Source organism: Lutra lutra, chromosome 7, assembly GCF_902655055.1.
Source record: "Lutra lutra chromosome 7, mLutLut1.2, whole genome shotgun sequence".
Classification (NCBI taxonomy): Eukaryota; Metazoa; Chordata; class Mammalia; order Carnivora; family Mustelidae; genus Lutra; species Lutra lutra.
The window spans coordinates 80,550,370-80,562,924 of NC_062284.1; the positions used below are offsets into that span (position 1 = coordinate 80,550,370).

General features: G+C 37.8%; 1 protein-coding gene across 4 annotated transcripts in view; it reads left to right on the forward strand.

The window, feature by feature from the left end:
• Positions 1-7,486: 7,486 nt before the first annotated feature.
• The window catches only part of G2E3 (G2/M-phase specific E3 ubiquitin protein ligase), a 70,648-nt gene continuing 65,579 nt past the window's right edge, over positions 7,487-12,555 (forward strand). Inside the window, exon 1 of one of the 4 annotated variants that reach the window (XM_047737402.1) lies at positions 7,487-7,803. In XM_047737402.1, coding sequence (XP_047593358.1) covers positions 7,613-7,803 — 191 coding nt within the window. In that variant the 5' untranslated portion in view covers positions 7,487-7,612. The remainder of the gene's footprint in view (positions 7,804-12,555) is intronic. The other 3 variants (XM_047737400.1, XM_047737399.1, XM_047737401.1) reach the window with 3 other exon arrangements.

Here is a 12,555-nt window from a genome sequence, read left to right on the forward strand (position 1 = left end):
ATGTTTAATAAATGCTTATTGATCATGGAATCAGACACTAATAATAGTCATATACTTATTTTGCACAGTATTCTCATTATGACTCATACACAAGAAGTGATCGATTAGATGGGCTAATTTGTTTTGCAAATAAGTATATTCCAAAGTATTTGAATATTACTGAGAATTGTAGAAAAAAAGCCTATGGAACAGAAAAGAAAAATGAGCACAGAGAGGATCATTAAAGAAGAAAGTGAAAACAACAAATCTGAGGTATATATGGAAGAAGTCACAAGATCGTGAGTAGAGTAGGAATAGTTAAGATACAAAGTTAGTTCGAGAAAAGATAATTACTTCTATTTCATGCATTCAAATGTTTTTTAGGAGTTAGGGAAAAAGAATTTGGGGGAATCGAGTCTCTTGGTAGCCTGTATTCTTTGGAGGGACTAATTGTGACATATTTTAAACTGTGCTGGCCAGTATTGAAGCCACTAGTCACAAGTGGTTATGAACACTCGAAATATGGCTAGTAAGTACAACTGAAATGTGATGTAAGTGTAAAATATAGAGTTGACTGTTGAACATAGCGTGTGTTGGGGCACCGACCTCCCCATGCAGTCAAAAATCCATGTATAACTTTTGACTCATCAAAAAACTTTACTAATAACCTACTATTGACCAGAAGGCTTACTGATAACATAAACAGTCAATTAACACATATTTTGTATATTGTATGTATTGTATATCGTATTCTTACAATACAGTAAACTAGAGAAAAGAAAATGTTAAGAAAATTATATGGAAGAGAAAAGACATTTAGAGTACTATTACTGTATTTATTGAAAAAAATCCACATGTAAATGGACCTGCACAGTTCAAATACATATTGTTCAATAGTCAATTGTCAATCAATTTTGAAGACTTAACACAAAAAAAGATTGTAAAATATCTCATGAATAATTGTTTCTACTGATTACATATTAACATTTAAATATTTTAAATATAGTGGGTTAAATAAAATACATGATTTAGCTAATTTCATCTGTTTATTTTGTTTCTTAGTTTGTTTTGAGGTGGTTACCAGAAAACTGAAAACTCTATTTGTGGCTAACATTTGTCTTGGGCAGTGCTGGTCTAAAGAATTTGTTGACAGACTACATGGGACCTATTCTAGGTTGTTGCTCCCCTAGCATAATCTCCAGAAGAAATACCTTTTTGGTAAAGCAGTATGTTGACATTAGAGTCAAGTCTATAATGACAAAATAAGAGATCCTGAAGAAAGAAGTGTGAAATCATGACTGGAAAAAATAAAAGTTACACTGTTTTTACATGCTTGCCTGCCTCCTCAGCTACCAATAACCCAACCCTCTCCTTTCCTCCCTCCCCACCCTAACCCAAACACACCTATGCTGTTTCTAGGCTAGGTATCCTATTATAAGAACCTGAGTATGCCTCTTACTAGACTCTTTTTTTTCTTTTTAAAGATTTTATTTATTTATTAATTATTTATTTATTTGAGAAAGAGGAGAAAGAGAGAGTACACAAGCAGGAGCACCCAAGATTGTATGTATGTATGTATGTATGTATGTATGTATGTGTGTGTGTATGTATGTATTTGAAAGAGATAGAGAGAGTGAACAAGGGAGAGAACACAAGCAGGGAGAGGGGCAGAGGAATAGGGAGAAGCAGACTCCCTGTCAGGCAGGGAGCACCATTTGGGGCTCAATCCCATGATCCCAAGATCCTGACCTGAGCCAAAGGCAGATGCTTAACTGACTGAGCCACCCAGGTGCCCCTGATTAGACTCTGAGTGGTCCCTTCTAGAGGTACATTTCATTGTATGACTCTGATAGGGTTCTGAGTAGCAAGAAACTTGACACAGTAGAGAGTTTCATTCCAAGGTCTCAGGGACGGTCACCAGTCTGGAGAGATAGATGAGGTAACCTTGGGTACCAGGCACAATATTGATAGGGATTCATAAGGAATGATTTAATGGCGGAAAGCTAAAAATTTATCCTCAAGGTGAACAACATTCAGGGACCTACCAGGGAATAAGGGGAGACAAGGATCTGCTGAAAGTCTGGGTTAACTGTTTGCTTTAAGTGTCGTTAGGAGACGAGGATCAAGAAAATCTGGGGCACCTGGGTGGCTAAGGCATCTAAGTGGCTAAGTCAGTTAAACGCCTGCCTTTGGCTCAGGGATTGAGCCCCAAGTGGGGCTCCCTGCTCAATGGAGGGCCTGCCTTTCCCTCTCCCTTTGCCCTTCCCCCTGCTTGTGCTCTAAATCTTGTTCACTCTGTCTCTGTCAAAGAAAAAAAGAAGGAAGAAAGAAAGAAGGAAGGAAGGAAGAAAGAAAGAAAGGTAGAGGGAGGGAGGGAGGGATGGAGGGAGGAAGAAAAAAGGAGGGAAGAAAGGAAGGAAGAAAGAAAATCTGACTCATGTGAAAGGTAGAAAGGATTACCAGAAGTTCAATGTGATTAACCCAGGGAGGAATGAGTTGTTGTAAAGAGCAATTTAGTCCATCAATGTGTGTCAGTTCTGGGTGAGTGCCAATGTAAGAATGAATGCCATTTTGCAGGGCCAGGTTTATCAGTATTACTGTAGAGCAGAATATTACTTTTCTAATTCAGTAATGCCATTCTTTATTTTCACTTATATGTCTTTGGGGGTTCAGTAGCCCTAACTTTGGAGGCAATAGTTTAGGAGACAAAGCAATACAGTTTTGTGAAGTTTTTTGATAGTATAGATGTACCTTAACTCTCAATCACCTCCCTCTTGATGGATGGTTGTTGCTAATTAGGAGTGCCTCAAAACACACTATCATGCATATTCCTATAGGAGAATCCCAAAGGTGAGAAAATTTGGTCAAAGAGTTATTTTTCAAAGAGTTGTAGTAATGCATGCACCCAGTAGACAAGAATGTGCATTTTACCACCATACCCCCCCAGTATTAGAGGTTATGACTTGTTTCAATTTTTGCCACTCCAAGAAAGGAAAATTGGTTCTTGGTTGTGTGGTAGTAAGTTTGAGTATTTTCTTGTTTATTGTCCTTTCTCATTTTCTCTTTGCTTGATCACTTATTTTGCTCATTTAAATTTTTTTTTAATTTTTAAAAGATTTTATTTATTTATTTGACAGAGAGAGAGATCACAAGTAGGCAGGTGGGCGGTGGGGGAAGCAGGCCCCCCGCTGAGCAGAGAGGCCATCTCAGGCTCCATCCTAGGACCTTGGGATCATGATGTGAGCCAAAGGCAGAGGCGTAACCCACTGAGCCACACAGGTGCCCCTTATTTTGCACATTTTTATTACTTTTTGAAAAAATCAAATTATAAAAATTGTTTCCATTACAGTTGTTAACCTTAAATCATATGTATTTTAAATGTTATCACAACTATTTCATTTATCTTTTGAGGTTTGATGGTTAATCTTGCCAACAAAATACTTTAAGCTTTAACATAGCCATGTGTATTTGCAGGAGAGGAAAGATTTTTCCTCTACCCTCTTGGTAGAATTTGGAGTTCTGCAAACTAAACTGGCAAAGACAGACTAACAGGAAGAAAGCTGTAAATTTTTCTTTTTAATTTTACATGCAAAGGGGTCCACAGAAAAAAGTAAAAACTCAAAGAAGTGGTTAGGCTTGAGAGCCTCTATGCTATTTTAATGAAGGAGAATAAATTGTGAAATGACTAGACAAAGGAGTTTGGGTTTCCAGGAGTGGTAAATTTCCAGGAGTGGTAAATTGTAGGAATGGGGGAAACTAACGGTAGATAAATGTTATTTAGTAAGACTTTTTTATGCCAGTGCCAACTCCATCTCCAGTGCTAAGGGATGTTCTCTTCCTTTGGGTACTAGAGAAGAAAGGAACATCTTCACAAAGGGAAATTTATGCCCTGCTTTTGTTAGATGGGGGAAGGTAGAGTTCTTCCTGTGTTTGTTTCTCAGTTGCCTTCAGCTCAAAATAATTTTTATTCTGAAGTGTTGGCATGGCTTATGCATCTTCTATTTTATGGCTTTTAAGTTTCCTTCCTTCCTTAAGAAATCTTTTACCTAAAGTCACAGTTATTCTTCTAATTTTTCTCCCAATACACTTTTGCTATATTTTTTATATTTCAACCTATAATTCTTGTAGAATTTATCTGCCATATGGTGCCAGGTAGACGCCTAACTTTTTATCTTCCAGATAGATAGCCTTCTCTTACCAATTAATGAATGAAAATATTCCTTGCTCACTAAACTGAAATGCCACCCTTATATTAATATTCCAAGTACAGTTGAATTTTTCTGCATTCTCTATGTATTTATCTTTTTATGCTAATAAATTTTTCCATTACAACTCCTTGATCATAATAGCTTTGTGTTAAGTTTTACTATCTAGTAAGACACATTGCCTAATACCAGCTTCTGCTACTCTTCTTCTCTAAACCATTCTTAAATATTCATCTTCCATTTGTAAATATTGAAATCATTTATATTCTCAGATTTTTTACATATCCTGTACTTTTAAAAAATTTATTTCTAGGCATTTTATTGTTCTTGTCAGTCATGTTGCTTGTGATAAGAACCTTTCAAAGTAAGTTCTAGGAGCTCTTCTGCCAAAGCACTTTGTGTTGGCTCTTGTGTGAACTGATGACCATTGGTCCCAGAAGTGTTTTTGTCTTGTTTTCTGCAACGTATAGTGTTAGCAGGAGGAGGATAGCAGGGAAGAGAGAAGGTTATATTAGATATGATTCAAATTTTCTATGGGGCAGTTCTCAGTTAATTCAGATTACTGAGGGGTTATTGGAAACTAAATAAGACACTTTTGTGGGTTTTTTTTTCTTCAGTTTTTGTAGCTTTTAGTAAGAGGAATACTCATATCAATGTATTTTACTCAATTTAAAAAATTTATTAGGTATCTGAATGCACAGCTTGATGGCTTGATTTGTTAGATTTAAATATATCCTGTAGTGAATATTTTCTTTTTTTCTAATGTATATTTTTAAAAGATTTTATTTATTTATTTGACAGAGAGAGAGAGATCACAAATAGGCAGGCAGAGAGAGAGGGGGAAATATGCTCTCTGCCAAGCAGAGAGCCCAATGCGGGACTTGATTCCAGGACCCTGAGACCATGACCTTAGCTGAAGGCAGAGGCTTAACCCACTGAGCCACTAAGGTGCCCCTGAATATTTTCTTTAAAATGTTCTTAAGTCTATTACTTAGGCTCTTTGATTTAGTCAGTGGGTATTTATTGCAGGTCTTCTTTGTTAATGAAATGCTATTGCATTACTTGAATACTGATTGTAGTAAAAAATCATCTATATACACTCTTGGTAGGGGAGTAACAGTTTAAAAAGTGCAAATCACCTGATATTCCACTCAATAATAACAAGAAAGAAGAGTAGCAGAAGCTGATAGTAGGCAATGTGTCTTACTAGATAGTAAATAATAAACACAAGCCCTAGACAATTTATACAATAAAGCCTGGCTAGTCCTCTGCGAAAAAAATATGTCAGTGACTTTAAGGGATCTTCCATTGTGGATGAGAAATTAATATCATTGGTTTGACTGATGGCAGGCTGCTAGTGATAACTTTGTCAACATCTTGGTGGAAGAAATTGAATTTATTTAGAGTCCAAAAAGAAGAACTGAGTAAGGAAAACTCAGAGGAAAACACTAAAACAAAAGTTAACAGTTAAAATAAGTTAAAACAAAACTTATGCCTATACAGTTATATAAAAAAATCATATTTTTTTATGTTTTATGATTGTCTTGGGGGCTTTTCAAGGGCAATTTGAATATTTAACTTTGCTTTCAGATTAACTTGAGAATTTAATTCCTGTGAAGGATGAAATTTAACAGTGGGAAGTTGCCAAGAATTATGAGAGACATATGAAAATATGACATCATTTCTGCCTTCAAAGAACTTGAAGGAGCAATGTATGTAATGTGGCCATATAATGACATTAAATAATGACATTAAATAATACAACATATCATGGATGATAAAATGTGTGGTCAAACCATTATCATATAATTATTGAATGAATGTATGAATAAATGGAGACAGACTATTCAAACATTATACTTTTATACATTTATCAAGTCTGATTCTGTATCTAGAACATACAATTTCTAACAATTTTTTTTTCTTGATTTTTTTTTTTAAAGATTTTATTTATTTATTTGACAGAGAGAAATCACAAGTAAGCAGAGAGGCAGGCAGAGAGAGAGGAGGAAGCAGGCTCCCTGCTGAGCAGAAAGCCCGATGTGGGGCTCGAACCCAGGACCTGGGATCATGACCTGAGCCGAAGGCAGCTGAAGGCAGCGGCTTAACCCACTGAGCCACCCAGGCGCCCCTCTAACAATTTTTTTAAAAAACAATTGAAATTGCAAGAGTAAAACATGTTTTTATTTTAAAAATTCAACTGGTTATAAAGCAGAAGATAAAAAGTCTCTTCACATCTCCATTCACCAATCTGACTACCAGAGGTAACTTTTTACAGTCTACTGTCCATCTGGAAACTTTGTATGCCATGCACATACACATATTTTTTAATGATACAATATATAGTCCTTCTACAGTTTTTTTTTTAAATATTTCATTTGAGTACCTACTGACCTACATCTTTATGTTTAGTTCCTGTACAGTGTCGAGTGTATCAGATCCTAACGTATCATAACTTATTTAATCATTTCCTTATTGATAAACACGTTATTTCCTATTTTCCACAGTTAAACACAGTACACACGTTAATAGCTTTATACTCCCTTCTGTCAGATTATATGTAAAACAAATTATAGAAATCTAATCTTCCAAATTGTAGTCTTGACAGAAGCTGAAGGTGTTCTGTCACGGCTTGGTTTGAAATGATCTGTTTAGGTAAATCAATACTATTAGATGTGAGGATTATCTGGTGGCAACGTCAAAATCAGAGTTGTTTAGTTTCCTTTTTAGAGGGGTTTGGGGCTAAAAAATGTTCAGTCTTTTCTTTCCTTTCTTACAGATCCCAGACGCCCCCCGACCCTCTTCAGAAGCAGTCCTTGGTAAAGGAAAATGACACTGTTCTCCTAAGAATCTCACAGGACAACTACGTAATAATCATGTAAAATAGTCTCTTATCGGAGGCCGGGGGGTGGGTGGGTGGAGATTTGTCGCCTTCTAACACTTATCCTCAAGTATTTTATTTGGTACCGGGAACTCGTTAGACCACCACTTACTTTCAATTTGTGATTGGAATAAGCGTGATTGGTGCACTTGGCTTTTTGTCTTCCTCAAACAGGGGAGGGGAGTTTAAATGTCCCGACTGTACGGGAATTGAGGCGGCCCAGGGAAAATGGGTTTGCGCAGGATTTGTTTTTTCCTCTTAGCTGTAGTTGTTTACGCGGGGGCGATGGGAGGAGTAAAAACGTCAGGGCCCCATTAGTGCTTTTATTCTCTCCAGTCCCTGAAGGAACTAAACTTCAGTGCGTCTCTGTCCATTTCACAAACAAGAAGATCCTCTCAAGAGTCACCAGGCAGAAACGCCGACTCTAACTGGTACTCTTCTATGACTTGTGAAGTAAGAACACAGACAAAAGACACTGAAGCGCAAGTAGCACAACAGAGCTATCGCACTCTTCCACGGGAAAGCGGGGCGTGCTTCACCCACCCCCATGTCCCGCGATGCCGCGGGCTCCGCCCCACAGGAGGCGGAGCCTAGCGCACCTTCCGGATTGCAGGCGGAAGTAGACGAATTTGAATCTTGTGGACCGTTGGATGGGGCTGTTCGCGGTCGGCTTTGCGGCTCCGCGAAAGAAGGGAAAAGTGACACGACCGTTCTGGAACTTCTGCCCAGCGTGCCTTGGTGAGTGAATAGAGAACGGGAAGTAACTGAGTATTCCAGGGACAGAATTCGGGCCGTTGGATGGGACAGGGGTCGAGAGGCGGGACAGCAAAGCGGAGGCCGCGGAGTGCCTTTGGGGGTGTCGGGTGGTGGGGTTGGGCTGGAATTCGGGGCGCTGGGAAGCGTCTCCCAGGACGGCGCACATGAGCCAACTCGGAACATACTGAGGATTCCGAGGTCCCCCGCCCCCGAGATTAAGCCTTGTTTAATCTTTCTGGTAAATATTTCTGCCAGTTGGAATCGAATGCTGGAGCTGAACGGTAGTTAGATCTAATTGCGAAAGCGTTACGACAGGTAAAAGAATCTTCCTTTATTAAAGATGGAAGGTTGGGGGCAGGTTTAGAATGAGGAGATGCTGTACTACTGTACCTGGCTCCGAGTTCCTCCTAAGAGGGATACTCAGAGTAGTCTTTATTTCTCTGGGCCGCAAGGAAGTGACAGTCTTTGAAATGCCCGGTGGGGATTTAAACTGAAATCTGAGCATCCTTTGTATATAAAACCCGGATATTTTTCTTTCACGATCGACATTTTTCTTGTACCGCAAAAATCCGAGGCTCTTGGTCATTTAAACTGACTACAGTAACAGCGGTAAGTCATAAAGGTTTTAGTTTGGTAACAATAGGGATAAGGTTTAGCTAATTCCACGGATCTGCCTTTTCACATCCTCCATTCATTGGCCAACAGGGTTATTGTGGAGTTATTATGGAAGCATTCTACTAATGTTTCCAGAATTGGATTTTCTTTTTTTTTTTTGTTTGTTTTGGTTTTTGTTGTTGTTGTTTGTTTTATTTTATTTTATTTTTTATTTTTTTTGGTGATGAACTACCTCAAATATCAAACGCTGTTTAACCACATAGGAAAGTCTGCCTTCTTCTGGAATAGTTTAAATGTGTACCCTACATCTAAAATATAAATGAGTTTAAATGTATAGAAATTTTACATCTTGCCTTATTGAACAATCAGACTAATATTGTGTTGATTTATAGAAACCGATATTTTATGTTCCTTTTAAGATTTTAACACCAGGGTGTCGTACCATAAAAATGTATAAATATCTTTTAAAAAGTAGACATTTCACATCTATTACTGGCTGCTCCTACTCTCCCATCCCTGCTAGTGAACTTTTGTTTCATTATTAGCCAGGAAAAATAGGATTAAATATTCAGTATTTATGATTGTCTAGATTTGTGTAAGATTGCAGTGGAGGCGTTAGCTGTACTTTCCTAAGAATTGCAGACAGCTGTTCTGCTCATTTTACGCGAGCTACCAGGAAATAGTAATTAAAAAAAAATTAGTTCCTACATTTTAATATGTTTCTTGGCCTTACCTGGACTTTTTCATTTATATTTGCTCTATCTACCTAAATCATTAGCGAATTTCAAATTTTATTGTGTACATATTACCTTGAAGTGTTCGTTAGGTGCTGATTCGTACACTTAAAAATAAAATATTTCTTTAGGGGCGCCTGGGTGGCTCAGTGGGTTAAAGCCTCTGCATTCGGCTCAGGTCATGATCTCAGTCTCCTGGGATTGAGCCCAGATCTCAGGGTCCTGGGATCGAGCCCGACATCGACATCGGGCTGTCTGCTCAGCAGGGACCCTGCTTCCTCCCTCTCTCTCTGCCTGCCTCTCTGCCTACTTATGATCTCTGTCAAATAAATAAATGAAATCTTTAAAAAAGAAAATAAAGATCTATTTATTTGAAAGTGAGAAAGTCCCAAGCAGACTCCATGCCCAGTGCAGAGCCCATGGTGGCCTTGATCTCCCAGCCCATGAGATCACCATCTGAGTAGAAACCAAGAGTCGGTAGCCCAACCAACTACTCCCCGCTGACAAGAGTTTTAAGAGCACTGACTTGATCTTTCCTAGAGAGGCATTAAAATATACTGTTAAGGGCAGGGAACTGGAGTCAGATTGCCTCAGTTCGAATTTCATCTCCACCAGTTGGTAGTTGTATGGCCCAAGCAAGCTGCTTTATTGTTCTGTGTTTGAAATCCCTGACCTGTGTTAATGGGATAATAACAATATCTACCTTGTAGGATTATTGTGAGAGTCAAATGACTCAACACATAAAAAAATCTTAGTGTGTGGCACATAGTAAATGATACATGTATCTTCGATTATACTGAGTTACTTAGCATTGTACAAGCCACATTACATACATTATCTCAATCTTCACATATAACATTGCAATATTTACTATTTTCAGATAAGAAAATGGAGGCTACGAGGGTTCAGTCCTTACACAACTACCAAAAATGTTTAAACCAGGTTCAGAAACTATATTTAATTATAAAGTTTATGTCTCTTTTTTGGTCATTATTATTTTAAATAATGCTTCCAGCCTCTCAGCAGTCCATCCTTCCAAATACTGCCTTTTACAAATCTCTGATCACTCCTCTTTTTCTACCACATATAATTCAAGATTTCTTAACTTTTTCATTTTTTACAAAGCCCTTGTCAGTCTGGTTCCAACCTCTGCAAGCTTCATAATACTCCACCACTCTTTTCCAACCTGTGATGTTTCTATCTGTACTAGTACCATTGTCCAAATCTGTTCTCTCTCATTTTTATATATATATACTTTGCCATCAACTTTTTTAGGTCCCTGTAAGATTTTACCCAGTGTGTTTCCAGTACTTTCCTAGACTTCCTCAGGCAGAGTGTTTCCTCAGTGCAATTTAGTTGTAAACATAGCACTAGACTGAGAGCTCTTGTCCTCTTTGTCTTTATATCTGCAATTCTTGGTACAGGAACAGTGAGTGTCTTTGTACTCTGAAACTGTATATGTTTCATGAGTGTTTGTTATTTTAACAATTTAACACATTGTGTGTTGTGAAATACTGAGGAAGGTTGTTTTGTTTTTAAACTTTTTTTCTGAAGTGATTGAATGTAATTCTGAATAGTTTAGTAGAGATTTTAGTGATACCATATGGTTTGTAAATTTCACAAATACAGAAAAACATGTATAGAAATTGTAGGTTCAGAAGACATTTCAAGTGGTAAAGAATTACAAGTACTATTTACTAACATTCACAGAACTCCAGATGCTTTATACATGCTTTCTCACTTATTCCTTATAGCGACTTTACTATTATCCCCATATTAAGATGAAGAAACTAGTCATCAAAAGATTTAGCAACTTAAAAAATTTTTTTTTTGCATTTAATTTTCTCCTGGTGGAATTTTTTTAGAGTAAGAATAAATGTTTAGTGTAATTAGATAGTAAACTATATAATCGAGAGGTACATACGTGAGTATTCATTTCTATGTTAATTCAATTCTAAATTAAGAAAATACTGGGGAGTGAAAAAACAGCAAAATTTCCCTTTCCTTTTGAGTTTGAATAGCTGTTACTTGATCTCTTTGCCCATAATCATTTCTTTAAAAAGCTGCCCCAAAATACAGGGACATCATTCTAAAGACCATTGAGTAGGGTTTGGTCTAAGGAACTTATGATCCTTATATGCTCCCATTCCACACACCTTCTCCAGCCAAAGTAGTACCAGATATTTGAATAAGAGCTGAATATCTAGACCACTCACGTTATTTCTTCTTGAATTTTGGAATTGAAATACCAAAAACTACTGGAGCCAAGCCAGAAAGGTCCTTATACTGCTGAGATCACAGTGGAATCATGAATAAGAAAGTGTAGCAGACGAAGCCAATAAACAGTGGGGGAGGGCAACGTGTTTTCCAGAGACTAGTTATAAAAGTCAGTCAAACTGGGGCATCTGGATGGCTCAGTCGTTAAGCGTCGGCCTTTGGCTCAGGTCATGATCACAGGATTCTAGGTTCAAGCCCCAAATCACACTGGGCTTGCTGCTTAGCAGGAAGCCTGTATCTCCCTTTCCCACTCCCCCTGCTTGTGTTTCCTCTCTTGCTGTGTCTGTCTCTCTGTCAAGTAAATAAAATCTTTTTTTTTTTTTTTTAAGATTTTATTTATTTGACAGATCCCAAGTAGGCAGAGAGGCAGGCAGAGAGAGAGAGGAAGGGAAGCAGGCTCCCTACTGAGCAGACAGCCTGATGTTGTCGATGTCGGGCTTGATCCCAGGACCCTGGGATCATGACCTGAGCCAAAGGCAGAGGCTTTAACCCACTGAGCCACCCAGGCGCCCCAAGTAAATAAAATCTTAAAAAAAAAAAAGTCAGTAAAACATAACTTTATTGCTTTTCCTTTTGTTGTTAAGACTATTTTTTTTAGAGTAGTTTAAGCTTGATAGCAAAAATGAGGGAAAGATAATGATTTTCCCCACACATGCATAGCTTCTCCCGTTACCTATATACCCCACTAGAGTGGTACATTTGTTGAAATTGTTGAACCTACACTGACACATGATAAGTACTCAAAGTTTGTAGTTGAAATTACAGTTCACTTTTGATTTTGTACATTGTTTGGATCTGGACAAATGGATAATGACAAGTGTCCATCATTATGATATCATACAGAGTATTTTCACTGTTGTAAAGATCCTCTACACTCCTCCACTTTTCCCAACCACTGATCTTTCTACTGCCTTCAGAGTTGTGTCCTTTCCAGAATATCCGATAATTGGAATCATACAGTTTGTAGCCTTTTCAGATTGTCTTCTTTCACTTTGTAATATGCATTGAAGTTTTCTCCACATGATTACATGGCTTGATAGCTCATTTCTTTTGTCCATAGTTTGTCTGGATGATCCATAGTTTCCATTAACCTACTGAGGGACATCTT